Source organism: Eleutherodactylus coqui, chromosome 2 (assembly GCF_035609145.1).
Source record: "Eleutherodactylus coqui strain aEleCoq1 chromosome 2, aEleCoq1.hap1, whole genome shotgun sequence".
Classification (NCBI taxonomy): Eukaryota; Metazoa; Chordata; class Amphibia; order Anura; family Eleutherodactylidae; genus Eleutherodactylus; species Eleutherodactylus coqui.
Genome location: NC_089838.1, coordinates 242,129,403 through 242,152,477, shown reverse-complemented (window position 1 = coordinate 242,152,477; position 23,075 = coordinate 242,129,403). Strand labels below are relative to the sequence as shown.

Here is a 23,075-nt window from a genome sequence, read left to right as displayed (position 1 = left end):
AGTGCATGTACCAGTTTTAAGTGTCTTGGCAGAGTTCTGGTTTGGTCCGGACCAAATCCAGCTAAAATACGCCAAGACTGGCTGAACTTTTCAAAAAAGTTAACTCAACACCATTATTGGCCTATTAAAAATGAGAGCATAAGGAGGTTATGATATGAAAAACCAAAGCCATTGTCCTCTAGGTTTAGGGGGGACTACACCATCAGTGTGCATATACATGTACTAATGTAGGATTATGAAGGAGATGCTGTCACAGGATTTCTTGCAGGCATTAAACTAAACAAGTAATCGTTCATGTATGAACTGCCCATATACTGTGAATGGAGGCGGGTGGGCACGATCCTTGACCCACTCCGCAATGCCTGTTCCTGTGTAAAGAAGCCACAACACAGGAGCCATTATCTCTGGGATGACCTGTTGGATATCTGCACCCAACAAGTTATCTGGCAGTGGCTAAGGGACCTTTTACACAGGACAAGGGAGATACCTCTAAGTTTATCAGAGGTATCAGTCCAAAAAAAAGGAACACACACCTACCTGGCCATTCTATTTCTATTACACAAGGAGTAACTGGAATGATATGAGGTGCTCAGTTGTGTTATGAACATTTTTATGTGCCATAGACATTGCTCAAGCAACAGTTTTGAAAGGGCATTAACCTTCGCAAGCAAGATGTAAATTTACATCATGTAGTTGGCTATGGTGGGTGCAGCCAAGCCCATTCCATATCCAGCTGGGGCTGGCAGTGTTCAACAGCTGACATCTTCGTTTAGAGCCAATGTAACCCCTCAAGTTCTGCAGTCAGCTTTTGTTGCTGCATCCAAGCTGTTTGTGGCCTCTTTGCAGAGCTTAATTAGCCTAAGTACAAAAAGCAAGCGCAAGTTTTTTTCTCTTTTTTTTTTTTTTTTAAACTTCCACACCCACCCTATATCAGAATTTCAATATTTGATGAAACAAGATGGACGAAGAGCAAAATTTGTATGTACCACTAAAAAAGTGTCAGAAAAAGCTACAGCCCATTCCGTAACAAGCCCTCACACAACTCTGGAGACAAAAGAAAACTTGTGTCTCAATATGGCGACATAAGGCCGCTTAAATAAAAAGTTTTTGCTGCAGATTGCACCAAGTGCGCAGGATAAAGTGAACATGTCAATTTTACTGCAATACGGTCTCTGCAAAAAGTCTGAAAACAATTGTTTTACTGCTTTTAACTACACTTGACGAACAGTATTTTAAACCACACAGCTCATTCCGCAGAAAAAACCCAGATGGATTTAACACTATACATTGACAGAACGTCAATGGGAAAATAAGGTATAGGGTTAAACCCATTTTGATTTTTTTATGCAAGCATGGATATAAGTTGTTTCAACAAACAAATCCTCTCCATTTGCATCATATGTAGTCAAAGGGTGTCCTGCTCAACACCCACCTCAATGATCCAGAGTGGATGCTGCCACAATGTCTTTAGGCGATATGTTAACATTGGGACAGCTACTTTGTGGGCCTTTGTCAACAAAAAGTCTGCACTGTTGCAGTACAATTCTGTTCCATGCAAAAGGTTCCTTTCAAAAGCATAGTTACATCCTGAAGGAGCATTTCCTGTGCACAGGTAACAGATTCAAGGAAGCCTGCTACAGGCGCTGATCCTTAATACTTTATTCCAGACTACCATGCACAGGAATTTCCTCTATATGCTAAACCGCAATATAAATGAGTCGACAAAAATTAAGGTGGGGGGTGTTTATTGTCGAATCAGTTTCAAAATGTACAAAAGAAATTAAAAAAAGTAATAAAACAAATACCATCAAATTTCAGAGCCCCCACCCCGTCCCTCCCAGCCTAGATGGAAAAGTGGTGCCCCCTAGACAAGCCACAGATATTCATAGGTCCTTGGATCCTTCCAGCAGTGCATCTAAGAAATCTCTATTCAATGGTCATACTCCCTTTAGGAAAATTTTGCTTCAGTGTCCAAAGTGTGTTCCTAATCCCAGTAATGTCAGGATGATGCCCCAACCTGCAGAAGTGCTGCTTTCAAAAAGAGCCTTACAATTCTTCTTTCTTCTTCTTTTTGGGTTTTTCGTCATCTTTAATAATTGGAGGGTTTGTAGCCTCCTTCTTCAAGTAACTAAGGAAGTCACTAACCTCTCTGCCACCCTACAATCAGAAAGATATACAAGTCAGGCTTGTAAATCATGTAAGGAAAAAGCCTTGAAAAATAAATCTAGTGTATTGGGCCCAGCCTGAGTGTTATAGTTCACACACCAGGATTGTTGTCGAATTTCAGCTGCAGAATTAGTTCTAAAATACAAATTTACTCCAATGTGTGACTAGAACCCAAGAACTGAGCCTCATTCATCCATCGTGGTTGTCTATTAGACTCAACTCACCTCATATCTCTTTGGACTTTGCTTGCTTCCAGCTGGTGCAAAGTAAATGGTGGGGAACCTGGAATATACACAAAGACAGTTTAAACACCCCGTCTCTATAAAGACTATGCAGTTCTAGAGTATACTAATTGTGCCTTTACACCCAGCTTTAGTCCACCAAGGCACTGCTGGAGATTAGGTGCCTCTGAAAACTTATTTTATGTAGCTGGACCCCCAAACATCTGTGGGGGGGATTTAAATGCCACCTTCAAAATTGACAGTGGCATTTAAAGGGTTAACAGCCCTGATGAGCTGCGCGGCTCGTCAGACCTGTTGTCAGCTGTAAAAAACAGCTGGCACCCACGGTGTATGGAGAGATAGCCGAGCGATCTCCCTCCATACAAGTCCTGCAACATGTAAGGACACTATAGGAAGGTCACTAAGGGGTTAATTGAAAGGATATGCTGCTGACAGCTGATAATGCAAACAAGTATGTGCTGGCTGATCATATTTATATGGAGCAACAAACAGAAGAGTAAAATGATAATTTGTCCCATCAGTCTAGATTATATAGGCCTCAAAAGGCCTTGTACCAGGAACATTTATTACCCAACCATTAGATAGTGACAAGGGGAATACAGACTCCTGACTTATCACCTATGAGTTTGTTGTGCCCAACTGCAGCGAGGTCAGTGACTGGAGCAGTAGTTGCACATTCATTGCAATGGTGCTGACTGGAACAGCCAAGTACATGCCCTTAATTATCTCCAGCAGTGCCATTGAATGCGAGTCGAGCGAGGCCACACAAGCGTGACCAGTTCCATCGTGGGAGGGGGGGGGGTGCATCAAGCCAAGAGTAACGATGGAACCCCCCACCCACCCCCCGTTTGAGATGGGAGGGCGTTTCAGCAGCGAGATCCCCACTGACTAGACTTATTACCTATGGACAGGTGATAAGGGGCTGTACCAAGAAACTAAGAATTCAGGTGCTTTTTTCCCCAGACTCCTGCATTTGCTCAGCCATTTATTTTACTTAGAGCTCCTATACACGAGTGCGTTTGAACGAAAAAAATAAAAATGGCTGCAGGAAACGCAACCATTACAGCCCATAGGTTTCAAAGGGTTCACTCACATTGTGTGTAGAATAAAAAAAACAAACAAAAAAAAACAAAACAAACCCACAAACGGCCATTTTCTTCGCCAGCAGTGTACACACCTGAGACTTAATAGAACTTTATAGGGGGGGGGGGCGGGGGGGGGGGGGGGCGGTTCTTAATTGCATGCAAAAAAAAAATAAAAATTTTGTACTTTTAAATGTGCGATTTTGTGGTGTTGATTACTAACACCAGCAACTAAGTAGTCTGCCCCTTCAAACATGGCATGGCGTGTTCTGCACGAATGAACAGGACCGGCAGTGGGGCCAATTTAAGTAAGGAGTGTGGCTTCACTTGCCAGTGGACATGATCTGGGTCCATTCAGAGCGCAAACAACCTCCTCTTGCGACCGTGAACACGCCTACGCCTGTGTGAAGGAGCCCTCAGGCTTTACATGGAGGAGTATCAAACCAACATAGTTTCTACATTAAATCAGTCACTGGTGGTTGCAGACACGTTTTACTCACCCTCTGACTTCATAGTAAGAAGGCACATCATTAGCAGTGGCATCCATCTTGGCAACAACAATGTTCGGATCATTGCCCAACTATGCAAAAAACAAAAAAACATTACATTACAAAGATGTGCAGAGTGGTAAGTGTCAAAATCTGGGATGAGTCTTAAGATACTAGAAGTGTCTCCTATGAACCAAAGTAAACCATTTCTCAGGGTCTTTTATTTATCTGTTGTGCAAATTTTACCTGGAGGATAGAAGGGAGAGAGGGCCATGATGGAAAGCTTCATGCATGTTATAGGAATAACTAAAGTTCAGGAGGGAAGTCTATTTAGCAGGAAGCCAATAACTAACACGAGGGGCTACAATCAGAAGAAAGGTCAGTCCATGGAACAAGCTTCCAGCAAATGTGGCTTGAAAAACTAAATGAACGCAAGCCTGTCTGGGTTAACTATACATCAGGGAGTCCATCACCTGCCTAAAGCACCGTTAGCTTATGTTGCTGTTAGGGAGCATGACAAGGAGCCGGGTGATGCATGTCATATCCATCAGTTTCCCGCGGTAACCGCCTGTGAAGTCTGCGCACCGATTGAAAATCTGGCTCTTTTTAAAGTCTTGTGCGCTCTCCTATACAGGTCTACAGGGCAGTGCATGCGCAGGACCAGTCAGATTTTTGGCTGGAGCATGGAATTCACAGGTAGGCATTGCAGGAAACAGGCAAGGAGGGGGGGGGGGGGGGGAAATTATGTAATAGACTAGATGGACCATGTGGTCTTTTTCCACTGTCATTTTTTTTATACTTTTCCAAGTCTGTTTATAACAAGAAATAGAAAGTCTCATAATGCCACGACACATCTTAGGGTTCTTCTCACTCCTGCTGGTATTGGCAGAAGCTTACCAGGTTCTGCAGGGAGGAAACTGCTTCAGCAATTCCTAAAGATGTCCACTAAGGTAAAAGTCTACCAGTAAGCGCATAGAGGCTGTTTGTAACAAACATCAAAGTTGTTTTTTTTTTTGTTGTTTTTTTTTTATGCTCTACTGGAGGGTAAAGTTTCCATCAAAAGCAGAGCATCACTAGCATATATGGCACCTATGGAATTTAGTTACTTGAAACTCAGACAACTCATTAATTCTGATATATGGACACAATAAACCTACACATTGAAGTTAATTTAAGAAAGGTTTTTTTTTTTTTAAACTTTACAACAAAAAACAGCATTAAAAACTATCCTCAATAGTCTTTGCCAACTTATCTAATAAATGAACATTTGGACATACCTTCTCTCCAAGCTCCTTGTATTTGGGTTCCAGGTTTTTGCAGTGTCCACACCATGGAGCGTAGAACTCAATCAGAACATCCTTGCTTTCGTCATTTACCAGTTCATCAAAATTTTCAGCTACAACCACCTAGAAGTTTACAGTAAAGGTCAGATTATAAGTAGGTACACACACTTTAAATATTCCGGGCAGATACGATACCTGCTAAAAATTTATCAGGTGAACGTTTCTGGAGACATACCCCATTATCCCAAAAATAAGCCCCAAGCCAATTTTTGAGGCTTGAAATATAAGCCCTAGTTACACTACATTAAGGCCTCCTTCCCACGAACGGATTTCCGCCGCGTAATTCGCGGCGAAAATCCGCTGCGTTGCCCGCAGCTATTAGGTTCTATTGAACCTAATAGCACAATGCTCACGATGCGTAATTCCACCGCGGAATTACGCACCGCGATTTCTCCCGTCCTCACCCGCAGCATGCTCTATTTTCTGCGGGTGAGGACGGGCTGTACGCACTGACGGCTTCCATTGCAGTCAATGGAAGCCGTCCATTCACGCTATCTCCCGCTGTAACCAGCGGGAGATAGCGTGAAAAAACGCTTTCCCGCCCACCGCCGAGCGTCATATGACGCCAAATGACGCGGTCCGGCCGCGTCACGTGACACGGCCGGCCGTGCACGTGACACGGCTGGTGACGCGAGGGCGGTGGGCGGTGACGGGCGGTGACGCGCGGCGGTGGGCGGGGAAGCGATTTCACGCTATCTCCCGCAGGTAAGTATAGGGGCTCTGGGGGGCGCCGTGACGGGCTTCGCAGCGGAATATTACGCTGCGGAGCCCGTCACGCTCGTGGGAAGGAGGCCTAAGGGGGAAAAAAAAAAAAAGCAATGATTACCTAGCAGGCTTAGTCCAGGTCCCTCCCGCTGCTCTCTAGAGGTTGAGTGGTTCCTGCAGTCCTCAGCCACTTGTACATCACTTCCTGCTTACAGGATTCATAGATCACACCTCCAGGAAACCAGTCAATGCAGCGCTGGAGGAACCAGTGTGATGGCTGTGATTGGCCATGTCTCAGCCAATTCAAAAATGCTGCCTCTACAATGTTATGACTGTTGATTGGTTCTTTGACTGCTGCTCAGCCATCGCTTCATGGAGGCGGGATTTATTTATCCCATAACCAGGAAGTGAGGTTCTATGAGCAGCCGAGAACTGCAGGAAGCGCATCAGAGCTGTGGAGAGCAGCAGGAGAGACGTGGACCAAGCATGCCAAGTATAATAAGACCTCTGCTGAAAATAAGACCAAGTGCCTCTTAAATATAACTATAACCTATAACCATATATTAAAAAATGGTCTTTTCAGGGAAACTGTACTACAGGGGGGCTCTTTATACAGCAGCAGGGTGCATCTTAGGACCCGATAACTATACGTGCCATAAGCCAAACAAAGTCGCTAGTTACAATCCCCCATCCAAGATGGGTTATGGGCAGATACTAAAACAATGGGTTGACAGATTGAACCAACAGGACCCATGCACAAGACTCCTACAGCTGTTTTTACCTTGACTGGGCCATCATTGTTCTGAGGAATAGGCTCAGACTTCAAGTATTTCTTCAGATTTCCATCAAAGTAGTCTTGCAGAAATCGCTCCAGTGCCTTTCCATCACGACTAAAGAGCAGAATTAAAAAATTATATTTATTAGAATTCCTTGTGGGTGTAGATTATGCTGAGAAAATTCTTACAGATGTATAAATGGTGGTCTCACACAGATGGATTCCAATTGTGGAATCTGAGATAGGCATCCGTGGCAAAACAAAGGCATTGAGAGGCACAAAGTTTCGATTTTTTCCTTCATACTCACGGATACGAGTTGTGTATTCCACGAGTGGGGGGGGGGGGGGGGGGGGGGGGGAACGACACACGACCGAAGGTGAGCTGCCACGGTCATATGCAATACAGAAATCCCAGGTACACAGGGTTGCCTGTATATGCTCCCAGCTGGAATCTGCTGCAGGTCTCCCACATGCAGAATCTAGTCTGCCAATGCAAGCCTGGCTGTAGTCAATTGGCTTAGAGTCAATCTATAAGGCACCTCTATCCGAGAACGGTGTTTTACATGCCATGCACAAACCTCTTATTACATTTATTGTACCTCAAGCTATCCATGTGCCACCTGCCAAAACCTAACCTGACAGATCTCTACTATAATTTAAAGGTTCTGGTGTCAATTTGATGGACTGTGGGTGTCCCTGCAGCCTTGTGCTTAGGACTGCTCTTTTAAAAAAAAAAAAGTGTTGCAGTTTGCAAATGTTACTTGTGCAAAGAGTTGTAACTTAATGCCATCTTTCTAGTGTAAACGGTTTTATGAATTCCCAGTATACACACTTACAAAATGCATTACCATGCTTTGGCCAGGAAGGCTGAGGTGTACAGCGAATACTTACGTGAACTCCTCCTGCATGGCATATTTGTCTCCTTTCGCAGTCTTAATTCCAACAACAGGGACATCTCCAGCACTGGCATCCAAACCAAACTCTGTCACTTCATGTGCAAAGGCCTTACGGTTGGCAACGGCAAAATTGAGTTTCTGGCCAGCATCGTGGAATTTCTTTGCCACCATCATTACTCTGAAAATGAAGGTAGGTTAAAAGTCATGAGTGGTAGGCTATAATCATTATACATATCCTGAGTGTCAGTATCTTAACCCCTTTCCTAACATACAGCCATATAAATCCTAACTGCCCATGTATGGAGTAGGCTCAGAGCCTAGCCCACCCTATAACAGCAGGTATCGGCTGTCTGACAGCTACCACTTGCACACAAATACACAACTTTGATTGTTACTGTAGTTTCTTTAGTGCTGTCAATTGTGACAGAGGCATTTAAATGTCCTAATTGACCAAAACTTAATGCCCTGAAAGTCATGTGTACCCCACAATGGTACCAATAAAAGCTATAGGTCATCCTGCAAAAACAAAAAAAACAAACCTCACAGCTGTGCCAATGGAAAAAAAAAAAAAAAGAAAGAAAAGTTCAAGAAATTGTCATTCCAAAGACTTATTGGAAGAGGTGGTGGTTAGAGTGATGAAGAAAAATCTAGAAACAAGACTAAATGTAGTTCACCTATTTCTCCAGTAGTTGGAGCCCTTGGGATTCTTTTCATAGTCCACATCATAGTAGGCCACAAGCAGATCCTTGCCTTGTATTAAATCTTTGTTGTCTTCAGTCATGTGAGGGCAGAGACCTAATCTACAAAGAGAAAAACCAGATTATTCATAAATTCTCGAACACAAGATAGTCACCTTCCCTTTGTAAGGAGCAGTCAGGAAATCAATGCACATTAGATCAGGTGATCCAATACCAAAATTTGGCAACTGATCTTTAGCGACGGAAGAAATTACAAGAAAGATTGCCGATCTGAGAATTCTTTATATATTGCTTAGTTTTGATTAAGATGTAAAGACAAATTGGGTCAAAGGTGAGGAGGATAAGAGAAGAATTGCTGTTGACTGCTTTTTGGGGCACTACTCATGTTTAAGTTCCCATATCACAACCGTAAAGACCCGACTGGTTTCCTTTGACATTCCTGTACACTGGTTTTTGATAGATCTCACCCACATTTCAGTGTGAGCAAATCAGATTACAAAGCCTTCACCCGATATAGCTGTAGGCAGACTGAACTCACCCTGCCTAGTCTAAGCAGCTCAAACTTACTCTGTTGGGCAACTACGTCCCAGTGATGCTCGCTCCTGTGCTGTTAGGCAGGAGCGAGATTCGTTGACAGTGCTGCCGGCATGTAGCCGGGACAGGGAGAGTTCTCCTCCCACCCATCTCTATTCACAGTAAGTTGGCAGAAAACTGAACAGGTCGTTCAAAAGAATTCATAAATGAATGTGTTTACATGGGGACGATCAGTCAAATTCCCGCAGGAATCTAAAACTATAATCATCCAGTGTAAAAGGGCCATTAGAGACAGCGGCAGTGAAATGTCATCAACGACTAAAGAGCTAAATGAAACCCAAGATTACTCACATGTTATTCTGGATGAAGGTCTTTATGTTGTGGGAGGTGATCTTCTCATGGGCAGGAAATTGGACAGAGCTCGCTTCAAACTTGTTTGCAAGAGCTGGTGGACGGTATACCGTGAGACCCCTTAAAAGAAAAGGACAAGTTTCCAGACGAGTCTAATCTGACAGCTCCTCAGGAACGTGCGGCTGAGGCCCACACCACTATATATGCTGTATCAGTACAACATTTACTTACTCTCCGTTTGAGTCGTTGGCATCCACTAGTTCTGTTTCATCTGTGTGCGCAAATCTGTAGTTATCCCTTAGAGAGTTGGCAGCCTTCAGATACTCCTCATGAGGAGTTTCATACAGATGACGGAAGAAGCCTATATGAGAAGGAGGGGTTTAAAGGGGTTGTTTGGTTACATGACAACTTCCCTTTTATAGGACTTCCAGTATTAACCTCTCCTCCACCACAATCCAGAGCTGTGGCAGTGCTGGATCCCAACAGCAGAAGAGGTAAGGAACGCTCTGTTATTTTAATACTGTAAGTCCTATTAAAGGGAATTCCTCCTGCAACCAGACAACCCCTTTAAATACTGCTCTACCACAGCAAGTCAAAGACTATCACTACTAATGCATTTTGAATTCATGATACTCACCAACTACACATGGTTCAGTCCCTTTAATGAAGTTCTCAAATTCCTCTACGGATCTCAGATCAATAGATGCCGGACCCGCCTGTTTCTTCATGGTGCTGATAATTCCCTCTTAAAAATAAAAAATTAAACATTTCTAAACTTTGCAACTACCATTGATTTTTCTAGAAAGGCTCACACTAATAAAGCATATACATTAAATCACTCAATTTCCTTCCTATTCAGTAGTATTTTATGGTGTGTCTGTCTACAGCATGGTTAGGCCACCTGAACACGGGTGGGTCGGACCACGCATGCGGGATTCCCGCAGGTGAGTTCGCCCGGGTGCTTGGCTGGTGACCCCAACCTACCTCTCTGCAGATGCACAGTACAGAGGATGCCACACCATCGCTGTAGCTATGATGCGGCTGCTGCAGCAATGCCGCAATGATTATTGCAGAATGGCCACAGGACAGACTGCTTCTATTGACTTCAATGGAAGCCAGCACAAAACCGCAGCATGCTGCGATTTCTCCTTTGAGTGGAAAACCGCAATAGATTTCTGCTTGTGAGCAGGAAATCGTGTCTTCTCATAGCATGCTATGGGCTGGATTTGCTGCAGAATCCAGAGGCGGAATCCCATAATGCAAATCTGCCTGTGTGCAGGCGGCCTAAATCCTAGTTTGTTACATGATCACCAAAAGCATCACACTAGCTCTCCATAGGTAGGAAAGGAAATGCTCACAAACTCCTTTTTTTATTTTTGGAGGGCGGGGAATGTTCACCAACCCCTTCCATTTTGTGTTAGTTTTTTCCTCCCCACCAAAGAGCTAGAACTGTAGTTTTCTTGTTAGCATAGATGTGCAAGCACTTTGGCAAAGAAGTTGTATTTATTTTTTAACCCAATAAGAACCAAGCGCTGTAAATTTAAGGTGCTTGGTCCTGGTATTTAATCCTGGCCGATAGCAAGTAAAATAAAATAAAAATGACCCCCAGGAGATCTTATATGACATAGGGCACAACGATCTTTTGAACCAAAAACTTTGGTCAAGTGAAATAATATTTAGTTCAGAGAGTTTGCATTTTCTGAGTTGTGTTTATGTTCAGGGTGGCAAAAATTACCTGTGCCGTCCCGTGGAATAAAGTTTAAAAAAGAAAAAAATTATGATTACACACGCAGCTCGTGTCCGATCCGTGACAGGAGCAGAAACTTTACCTTATTTACTTCTCTGTGATCGCCATTATCCATTGGATATCGATGAGCGCATGACTGGGGGGAGGGTCAGCTATCTCTGTCCCCCATGACAGCTCCAAGTTGTCAGCAAAGAGCTGTCATGTCCACAGCCCGCAGGACTATAATTGCCAGATGGAGCGTGTTTTTACGACCCTGGGGATTAAAGCCAAGCCAGCCAGAAGGCAAAAAAGAAAAAAAAAGCACAACTCTATAGGGTGGTCACTAAGGGGTTAACAGTTTACATGTGGTATCATTGTTGCTTGGCACCTTAGTGGACTATTGGTTTGTGACATTACTGCTAAGACCCGGGTCACTAGATCAACGGAGTCATAGGATGACAAACCAAGAACTGGACAACCCAGAATATTAACTTAACCCCTTAGTGACCGGGCTTTTTTGCTTTTTTCCCCCATTTTTGTTTTTTCCTACTCCCTTTTAAAAAATCGTAGCTCCTTTATTTATCCATCGAAGTCGCTGTATGAGGGCTTGTTTTTTGCGGGACGAGTTGTGTTTTTCAATGGCACTATTTATTGTACCATATAGTGTACTGAAAAACTTTAAAAATTCTTAGCGGAGAGAAATGGAAAAAAAAACGACATTCCACCATCTTTCGGTGCGTCCTGTTTCTACGGCGCACAAACTGCAACAAAAATGACCTGATATTTTTATTCTATAGGTCAGTACGATTACTACGATACCAAACTTATATAGTATTGTTTTTGTTGTAGTACTTGTATTTTTTTTTTAAGATATTAAATTTTTTTCAATTATTTTCTGCGGTCATTTTGTGCGCGCGATAACTTTATTTTTCCGTCGACGTAGTAGAGCCAGGGCTCATTTTTTGCGGGATGTCCTGTAGTTTCCGATAGTATCAATTTGGAATACATACGACTTTTTGATCGCTTTTTATTGCGTTTTTTCTGGGAGACAGGATAACTAAAAAAATGCATTTCTGGCGTTCTTTATTTATTTATTTTTTTTCGGACGACGTTTACCGTGCAGAAAAAATAATGCACTACTTTGATAGATCGGACTGTTACGGATGCGGCGATATCAAATACATATTTTTATTTTACGATTTAGATTTTTTAATAATGGATATGGCAAAAGGGGGGTGATTTAAACTTTTATAACTTTTTTTTTTTTACAATTTAAAAAAAACAACTATTGATCTTTTTTTACTTTACTTTGAAGTCCCCCTGGGGGACTTTAACATGCGATGCTTTGATCACTCCTGCAGTATGACGTAATGCTATAGCATTACGTCATACTGCTTTTTTACAGGCAGTCTTTTAAGCCACCCTGTGTGGATGGCTTGATAGGCAGTCTGCTAAGGCAGCCCTGGGGCCATTCATTAGGCCCCCGGCTGCCATGACACCTGCACGGATCCCCCGATCTCACCGCCGGGGGGCCGTGCGGGACCCCCAAACAGCGTTCGGGGGATTTAAATGCCGCTGTCAGAATTGAGCGTGCTATTGCCCCCAGGTGTCAGCTGTAATAAACAGCTAACGCCCGTGCTGTATGGAGGGAGATAGCGGCGCTACCTCCCTCCATACACGTCCTGCAGCTGCAGGACGTAAAAACACTATGGCCCGGTCGTTAAGGGGTTAAAAGTACAGATGACAGCTGGGAGAGACTCAAAGCTTTTCCACAACCTACAGAATGTCACTAACCAAGTCAGTGTCGGCAGCATACAAAGACCTCCGCACTAGTGGATATACGGGTTATGCCGCTGCACGCAACCAGTCCAGCACAATTCTTGTTCAGGTGGCCAGATACACCACCCTACCAAAAGTATTGTGCCTTTCTATGTTCTATTAAGCCTGGAGGCCTTTCACTAGGCCTCGCTGCCATGACTACTATTCGACACCAGTTACGTTACGGGGGTTCAATTGAGGAAGGAAGCCTCCCTCTGTCTGTAGCATTTAACACCTTAAATAACTGGGAAACAAAGCATCCCTGAATCTGGCCACTAGAGGTGGGTGCCAGCCATGTAACATCTGACATATATGGAGCAGACCCAAGAGCAGAGAACACTAAGCCCCTTCCAATAAAGTGACTAACATTTCATGTACATTTCTCCTTCCTGACAATATGAGCTTAAATATCGCTTGAGATCTAAAAGCATTTCAAGAAAGGTGTAGTATTAGCTTAAGTGTCTGTCTGGAAGGGAATAACCCATCACATGGACACTCACGTTTCAACTCTAGCTCAACTTCTAATTGCCAATCTCACGTTATGTGAGGTTTTCAAGCCTAAAGAGCTTGGGGCAGATATATTAGATATTGACCAAGTGTTTTATTTAAATTAAAAAAAAAAAATTTAAAAAAAATCTACAGTGAGGTCATGGCTCAAGCAGTGCATACAAGCCCAACAAGGTTACTATTGGCAAAACATTGTGAATTTTCAATCTAAAAGGAATTTTTACCAGCATAGTGAATGGAGAAATACTGCTAACAGCTATATTTCCTGTGCAAGTGCAGATACACCATTTACTCTGACGGCACTATTGCAGCTTGGGGTATACTACACTACAAGTTAAGCTCCAGAACTAATAGTGCAACACAGTTGTAGGCACCATGTACCCTTTAGATTCAAGCTACGCTAACAGGCATCTGTGCCAGACTGCCACCCAAAATGTGTTCTTGCAAAGGTGGCCATATGCTGAATTATTTCAGACAATCACTGTATATGGGGGAGGGGGTCCCAAATGACAGCAGATGTTTAATGCATTTTTTTCCCTTGACATGTTGAATTTCATCATGCCTGATCTTTTGCTCTCACAGGAAATAAACCGTTGCCAGGTGTCTTGCAGAGACTTACTACCGCCTTCAGTTTGTGAACACATGCCAAGCTGCTTCAGTGTGCTCATGAGTAGTAGAGGGCAAGCTGTACAGCCATCTAAAGTGATTTACCACCTCAAGTCAGAACAAAGCATACATTTACAGTAACTAAAACCACTCCATTGAAGAGTTCCACCAATGCTAGGGGTCACTGCATTACCCATGTATAACCATCTTACCAGCGTTCCTAGGGCCATCATAAGATCCAGATTCTTCTCCGTCTCTGAAGACTTTAAGAGTAGGGTAACCACTGACTCCATACTTGTTGCAGGTGTTAGAATTTGCAGTACAATCAACCTGAAAGTATATTTAAGTCAAAACCTGGTCTGCAAATCAGTTCACAAAAGTCAGGAAGTGTAATAGTGAAATGCACTTTAAAGTGAGAGTCGCAGAACAGTGCCCTTTAACCTGGGGAACAAACAAGTACCCCAAGAAAAAAAAGTTAGCAAGTATTCTTTCCCCACTAATCAGGCCAGCACCAAAAATTCTACTAGGAAAACTGCAAGACTGTGCATTTTTTATAGTGATTTGGCCAAGCAGTTTTTAGTAATTAGAGCAATTGAGCTCTGAAATTAGATTCCAAAATGTAATTGAGGATGGGGCTGTATGTATTAAAGGCCCATCTACACACAATCTTTCAAATGTTGACAGTTTTAGCAATCATTTTGCATAAAGTGTAAATGGACACCAATGTCCATTAACACTTTATCATCTTCATTTTGCATGTAAAAGGGCCTCCAGGAGCTTTTTGCAGTGCAAAGTATGTGGTCTGAGCTTTGCACACAGCTCCATTGTTCTCGCATGGGCTATCAGCAGATTACAATGTTATATCCGACTCCCATGGAGAACATGCTGTGCGGTCCCTGTTATCTTCGAAAAGTGAACAATGGCAGCATTTACATGCAACGATGATGTCTCGTTTGAATGAATTTTGAGCGATAATCATTGCGTGTAAATGGGGTAATTCACAGGGGCAATAACAGTCTAATAAATGATCAGGTCTGCGGGGGAGGGGGGGGGGACCCTAGAGGGTACGAGGCAGGCGATCAGGTCGGGGGGGGGGGGGCATGGAGGCCCTAGAGGGAACATCTTTAGCATTACGCTTAATTTTAAAACACTATGCTGCAGATGCATACTCCACAGAGGAATGGGGGTAGCAGCAGATAGTGACTGGAGATGCTGCAGACCCTTGTATACATCTGGATCCTTAAAGTGACTCGTTATATAGTGAGCATCAGTATCACTCACTAACCTTGCATAATTATGCATGGTCTGTGGCATCACTAGGAGTGTCTCCCCTTCCCATCTGTCCACAGAGGCATGTATGGGATGTCTGCCATCCCTTATATAGGGCTGCTTATTGATTGAGATATTTGAATATTGCCACCATTTGAACAATACATCGCAACTTGAGCGATAGTCAAAAAGCAGTAACGGTTCCTGAGGAACTACCATATCGGTAGGGCAATGCGTTGAACTGAATTAAAGATCTATCTGTATTGAATATACATCTAACTGAATTTAAGATACAAATATGGACTATCCTAGACTAATACCTCCCTATTGGGAGTCGTGATGGCAGCAAATTTATGAGAGAAAAAAAAAAAAAAACACACAACTTATCCAGTTTGCTCATAGATATGTATTCAGTTGGTAACCAGGGACTCAGTGAACCTGAGATTACCATTCAGACAAGCAATTACTTCTTAGCCGCAGACATATACTATTATGATAGTCCGCAGGATGTTGTAGCCCACTACTTTTAACGTAAATCAATAAAGTATTACGTTTTAGTTATAAGTCTACTCTGTGAAGGGCTTGCGTGTAGATGGGCCTCAAGTCATGTCATCGTTGTCACAACAGCTTGTGCAGACTAGTAATTTTCTATTGTGCAGCCCTACTTTGTTTTGAAGCTACCTCAGTTTACAGACTGCTTCTGAATTAACTGGCATTCGGTTACCACCAGGAAAAGCTGCTCTAGCCTTAAGGGCAAGTCCACACAGGGCAGAACTTGCTGTGGAGTGTCTGCAGCACAAAACCAGCACCAGTTGGTACTGAATTCGCCTCCTCATTTGGAGAGGTGGAACCTTCAAAGCTGCTGCAGCTAATTGACAAAAGATTCTGGGCAGATTCTCTGCAGCATGTGAGCAAGAGTTTGAAAATCTCAGTCACACTGCTGTTACCGTAAAGGTGGCAGGTGTTTTTATGCAGACAGAACACATGAAAAGCCTGCAGCAAGTCTACCCCATGAGGACATACCCAATCATTTCCTGCAATGGAAACACGTGTCACAACAAGTACTCTAGAGGAAAGAGCCCCGCTATTAGCCAAAGTGGCCACATCAAGGACAATTGCAGTGTCCTTGCAACTTAGGTCAGTGACACCACATTTCTGCCCTGCGCCCCAGCCTTACTATGGGTCTCCTAACCAAACTCCAAGCATCATTAGAATCCATGATACTGGGGTTAAGCAAGAAAAAAAAAAAAAAAAAGTCCATATCAGAGATGCAAAAACATGGATGAAATACGGTGGTATGTCACCAGGCTTAGTTGACAGACTTTGGCAAGTTGTTCGCAATCTGTTTTGTCCAAAGAAAGGACGTAACCTAGAATGGAGAATATACCTTAGCCAGAGCAACAGTTCCTTTCAGCTTTGTAGCAGCAGTCTCGTATTCTGGAGCAAGTCTCTTACAATGTCCACACCTGTATAAAAAAAATAAAAAATACTAAGTGATCCTTGTTATTAAAAGGGTTTACTAAGTGTAAAACTACATTCTGTAGGGATTTGTTTTTTTATGGATTACATAAACTGCTTTTTAACTTCCTGTTGAATAAACATTTGCTAGAGTCTAGTTGGTGGGGGTCTGACAGCTGAAACCCCCAGAGATTCCAAGCATGGGTGTCCTGTGTCCCCACATATGACTGGTGCAGAGCTCAAGCATATGTGCTGCAGGTTAAGCCTTTCCAATCCACTGACATCTTAAGACATTAGGATTTAAGTCTGTACAACTCCAATGTTGGAATACATCCGTCGGGGTTCTCTTACTGTATATTGCCAGCCTCTCTGCTGTCGGAGCCTATCCAACATGTCACCTCATGCAGTACTGGCTTTAACCAGCAGATAGGTTGTTGTATAATGGCAGAAAAAGTAAGCCCCTAGGGTAACCAGGATACAAATTGGATTAGAAAGGGTTAATATATCTCTAACAGATTGTCAGATTGTAGAGTGCTGAACTCCCTTCTCTTCAGCAGCTCCATAGAGATGCAGTAGGGAATGCCTATGGGGATGGGGAAACAGGACTGCATGCGATCAGTGGGAGTCCCAACAGTCAGACCCTTAACCTGCAAATAGGAGGAAAGTTTAAAACTTGGAAAACCAAACAAAGTGATGCTGAGCACAAATTTGCACATAATGTACATCAATGACATGATTCCATTGACACGTGAATTATACAGTCACTACTTATCTCTTCATGCAGCAGAGCTCTATCATATGTCTCTCTTGCAGGAAGTTCCTTCTCTTGCTTCATTCACTGACATGTAATCTAATAAGGATTCTTAAAGGGAATCTCATGTACTTTATGCTCCTCGATGAGTGCAGCATAAAGTAGTGCCAGGCATATTTTTTTTTTAGCAGTCAGTCACTTATGGGGTAACATGCAGAGTTTTTTTTTGTTTTTTTTTTTTAAAGAAAAGTCCACTATTTATTTGCAAGTCATGATCACTGACTTTCAGTCGGCATAAGAGTTATTGCTGGCTTCTTATTCCACATAAATGTTCCCGGCTTCACGTACAAGGTGCAGCGCTGAGGGATCCAACAGTAGACTTTGTCTAAACATTCTGCACGAGTGCCAACAACCTTGGCGGTGACATCAGCACTCATGCAGTCGTTTAGCCAACTATGGTCCTGTGTAAAAGGGCCATTAGTCTGCAGTGTCTATACTGTAATATGTAGAAGCTGTAGAAGACAGATGAAAACGCTTTAATTATAGCCTATTGCAAAAGAGGATTGCCACACCAATATACATGTATTTAAGAGGAAAAAAAATAATGTTTTCCTCTAAAAGAGGTCCATAGCCTTTAACATTAGAAGTCACTCCATTATCTTGTGCATTAGGGTCAAAGAAATCTTCAGACCGTTTTATCCTGCAAAATATTCTTCAGACTTATCGCTACAAGTGTCTACATCTAAGGCCTCATGTCCATGGGCAAAACGGAATTGTGGAATCCGTGCCGGTCACCAAAGCAGATGATCTGCAGTTTAATATGCCCCTAGACATTCATTTGGCATCCGCAGGTAATTAAATACCTGTAGATGTCATTTTTCTCCCAGCTTGCGGAGCGCACCGGAAAACACCCGCAGTGTGCTCCATTTTCTGCGGTTTCCCACACGGATGGCTTCCATTAAAGTCAATGGAAGCGGTCTGTGCCGCAGCACTGATACAGCTGACATTGCAATCGTGTCACGGGAAAGCGGGTTAACAAAAAGAAAAAAAAAAAAAGATCAGGCACGACGGAGAAGACCCGCATGGCAGCCGGACAGGTGAGTTATGTCTTTTTAGGCCTCATGGCTGCGGACACGGGTGGAAGCCACTGAGGGATTTGTGACTTTCAGAATAGTGACTTTCAGTAGGATTTTAATACAGCTACAACTCGTTAGATGCGTCAGTCACTACTACAATTTAATGTTAAGAGTAGAGGCTCCTTCAGACAAGCATATGAGTATAATGCTGCAAGCCTCGTAGTGTTGTATTCATCGGAGCCCCTAAGCTGTGCCAGCAGAGATGGCATACAGGCTGCGATAGGCACTGCGCATGCTCGGGATTCTGGCATCACGGACATGCGAAGTATGACTTTTTCCCAAATTCCCCCCTCAGTGCGTAGCGGAGCTGCGTTTACACTGTCCATTCACAGGCACTGCAAAGGTGCAGCGTTTCAGTTTGCAGCTCTTCAGAAACTGCGCATGAAACATGGAGAAATAGAGCATGCTGCGATTAATTTCTCCTGTGTTTTTTACGTATGTGCACACAGTTCCAACGCAGGTGTAAATGAAAGAAATAAGTCAATAGACTTTCATTGCCTCCATTCACCACATGTAACACGCAGGAAATACATGGTAACAATACAGCCATGTGAAGGAGCCCTAAGTTAATTGCAAGTGACATTTAAAAGCTTCACTACATGCAAAGAATATAGGAATATAATATCTATTCATCCATATGTATCGCTTCCAGAGGAAGACAGATAAGCGAGTTGTACATGGCAGTGGTGCATTTGCAGCATATTTTAGTGACAATTACACTGCAAGGCCACAGATTCTGCAACAGCAGAGAATAAGGAAATCCTTCCAGGCATCACATAGATGATGTGCTTCATACTCCAAACCAATCAGAAGCAGCCACCAAGTCCCTTACAGCCAATCAGCAGCAGACACCACAGCAAGGACACACCCATCTCCATCAGCCCAGCGAGGGAGGACGGGAATAGTAGTCCACCAAGTGACATCACCGACTGTACAGGAAGGAGAGCGAAGCCCATGAGAACTACAAGTCCCTGCAGCAGCCGAGCCCAGCAACTGACAAAAGCAACCAGGGACTAAAAGTGAAACAAGCAGAAAACTGCTACAATGTATCACCCGGCGGCTCCAAGACGTGTTTATAAATAGAACGTTCTACAAATAGTTACTAAGTAACAGATTAGAACGCAGACTGTATGCGGTACCGGCATCAGCGCAGCACCAGAGGAAGAGATGGGAGGTGAAACTTCTGGATAAGAGGGACCCCCATGTATAGAGGGGGCACAGCAAATTAGGAATACCCATGAATAAGGATATTGCCCCCTGCTGTAGGGCAGAACTCTTGCCGGGCAGTTACTAGTGTGAGTACATAGCAGGGGATGCTATGTAACTATAATAGTGATACCCGGAGTATAATGCCAGCTTATAGGGTAATCAAGGATGGATACCCGCAGAGAGCAGTGCCATGCATCACACATGAACGCAAGCTATTGCCTGTTATCAGCCATCTTCACAATGGGATTGATGACCAGCACAATGACTCGCCTCCAGCGCCCCGCATAGGGGGTTACCAGCACGTGTATAGCTGCTACACCCATCCTCTCCCGGGGCCCGCAGCGCTCACAGCCGCAGTGCCGCCCCACAGTGGCGCAGAGCCCCCCGCGTAGCATATACTCACCATGGAGCAAAGAACTCCACCAGGATGGTTGGGTACTCCCCGATGCTGCTTTCAAAGTCGTCGTCCGTGAGGTCCAAGACGTCCGAGGCCCGCGAGGAACAGGCGGCCAGAAGAACCAGCACTCCGAGGAGGAGACTGCGCGTCATGGTGGTGTCAGTGTGGAGCGCGGTGCGAAAGCTCTCAGCAGCACTGCCGGACCTGTACTACAAGGGAAGCCGGGGAGCTGAGGGAGAAAACCTGCCGGAAGTACCAACGGCCGGACCCGGAGCCGGAGTGTGGCACCCGTTCATTGGCTGTAGTGTGGTGACGTCATCGGTCGGGGCGTGGACCGGGGCATAGAACGCACTGTGGGCGTAACCACTGGAAAACTGAAGAGGTGGAAGGCGTGGCCATACGGGGGAGGGAAAGGGGTCAGCCACTGAGGAGTGACGCCGGGAGGTCACGTGGTAGAGGTAGCAAAGGGGATGGGTCCTGGCGGAAATGTAGAGCAGATAGGCCAAATTATGAGGAAGCGTTGATGAGAACAGGATCTTAAAGCGGAAGTCCAGTCTACGCTATCTCCTATGTGGTGGGGATATAGGGGAAGAGCGCAGGTGGGAAGTCTGGATGATAGCGCTGAGACCCCCGTGCTGCGCTACAGAGCGTGGGGCAGGTGTGTGCAGCAGTGCGGTGGGCATAGTGATAAATAGGAGATTCTAGATAGAAAAAAAATTAAAATGCTGAGGCTTTTCCCCTCCCCTCCGGTCATGGTCGTGCTGCAGTCTGCAAAATGTGATTGTTCCCAGCAAGAAAAAAACAAGTAATCTTGTAGATGTGATACCTTTAAATGTCTAACAAAAATAAGTGACGTTATAGCGAGCTTTCAAACCAACGCAGAGTTCTTCTTCAGGCTTAAATAAATACGGTAGATCCGAAGAGGCATGTATATTTATATACACTTATGGCAAGGCACAGAGCAATCTGCAAAAACCCCATTGGAAGTGAGAAAAACTTCAGTACAAATACCATAGTCTTACTAATCCAGTGTAAGGGCTCCTTCAAACGGGCGTATTTGTAGCTGTAAAAATTACGCACCCACTACACTGAGAATAGAACCTATTGATTTCAATGTGTTTGTTCACATTTACGCCTTTTGCGTGTGCATTTCTGTTGCGCAACAAAAATGCAGCAGGCTCTACTTTTCTGCGCATTTGCTGACCAAAGGTCCCCATAGAAGTCAATGTGCGCGCAAAACACAAGGAGATGGGTAATACGCTGCATAATTCCGCTGGAACTCAGACTAATTAGCCATTTCAAGCAGCTCGTCGTGCAAATATACATGCTTCGTGGGCAGAAAAAGTGCAGTAAAATACGCCGATCTGTGCACCAAAAAGGTTGTGTGGAGGTGCGTGCTAATGCACATACGAGGCACTAAGAACTTCTTCAAATGGGCGTATTTGCACACATATTTACATATGCAAAATTTGCGTGTGCAATACACACTAAATAGAACCCCTTGATTTCAATGGGTTTGTTCACATGCATTTATTTTTCCTGAGCGTTTTGGTCGTGCAAAAAAAATGCAGCATGCTCTATTTTCCTGCACATTTGTGCCCCAACAGTCCTCATAGAAAACAGTGGGGATGTGCAAATATGGGTGCAGTATACTAGGAGATGCGTGGAGCACTGCGTAATTGTGCAGGAAAAAGAACACATCTTGAACTCTTTAGACTAATTAGCCATTTCAATGGCTGGGAGCATCGGTGCTGTTTTTTTGGTGCGTACAAATGCACCTGCCTCGCGGGTGCAAAAATACAGTAAAACACGCCAATGCGGGTGCAAAAACACAGCGCTCATGCACGCAAAAATATGCATACACTTGAGTGAAGCCGACCTAAAAGACAATGCAAACGTAGACTAGATGGTCTTAAACTGCGCCAGATTATAGTAGTTCTGCTCAATGATAACTCTGTAAATTTTATGGTACAATTAAGCCACGCCCCTGTGATGAAAGAACGCCCCTTTGTCAGACAGCAGTAAAAAGTGTCTAAAGCTGGAATCACAGGAGCGTATATTGGTCGCACTTTCACGCCCCGCTGAAATACGCTGACCCTCTAATGCATTGGTTTACATGTTCACATGGTTCATCAGTTCACATGGGCGTATTACCCACGCGTAAAAGTGCCTGGCTGGCGAAGATAGCGAATTTTGGCCGGGTGCTTTTACGCCGCCGCCGGCTGCATAGACTCCTATGGGAGCCTATGACAGCTGCCGGAGAAGGGAGGTGGGAGGGAGTTTAGCAGCGTGACAGCTACACTCCCACCCCCTTCCTTCCTCCTCTGCGCCCCTTGCGGGCTGTTTGCAATGCGAGCGGACAGGGCGGGAGCTAGTTGCTAAGCTCCCGCGCCACCCACTGATGGCTACTGAGATGGGGCGGGAGCTTAGCACACTAGCTCCCGCCCCATACCACCTCCTTCTCTTGCAGAAAGCCAGCGAGGGGGAGAGAAGTGGAAGACAGCTTAGCAGAGCTAAACTGTCTCCCCCCACCCAACGGCATTGCAGACTCGGCATATATGCGCTGCGCCTGTGCTGTCTGAAAGGGGCGCACAAATGTGAGATTTGTGCACCCATTCACGCGTTTTTACGTCGCCAGCGGGTGAATGTAAAAACGCATACGGCCGTGTGAATAAGCCTTAAAACACAGTAAATGTGGTGCAAAGGATGTTTGACAGTTTTCTGGCACAATTTGTGTCAGAAAATTATCCAGTTTTCCATAATAAATAAGCACTGAGGCTTGTAGGATGTTTCATATTTTATTATTGACCTACATCCAACATCTGGGCGCCGCGTTTTTTGCCAGAAAAGAATTCTGCTTCCAAATGCCAAAAAAATAGTACTTTTGTAAAAAAAAGACGTGAAATCAGTTTAAGGGT

General features: G+C 44.1%; 1 protein-coding gene across 1 annotated transcript; it reads right to left on the bottom strand.

Moving 5' to 3' along the window:
* Positions 1-1,728: 1,728 nt before the first annotated feature.
* On the bottom strand, positions 1,729-20,426 carry PDIA3 (protein disulfide isomerase family A member 3). Its single transcript, XM_066592721.1, has 13 exons — positions 20,164-20,426; positions 16,594-16,672; positions 14,150-14,267; positions 9,918-10,025; positions 9,512-9,641; positions 9,281-9,400; positions 8,372-8,497; positions 7,693-7,875; positions 6,808-6,916; positions 5,256-5,384; positions 3,991-4,070; positions 2,391-2,448; positions 1,729-2,157 (listed from the first exon to the last, which is right to left on the bottom strand). Exons 1-13 carry the CDS (start codon positions 20,307-20,309, stop codon positions 2,047-2,049), a joined length of 1,497 nt encoding a protein of 498 aa, XP_066448818.1. The 5' UTR covers positions 20,310-20,426; the 3' UTR covers positions 1,729-2,046.
* Between the last annotated feature and the right edge of the window lie 2,649 nt (positions 20,427-23,075).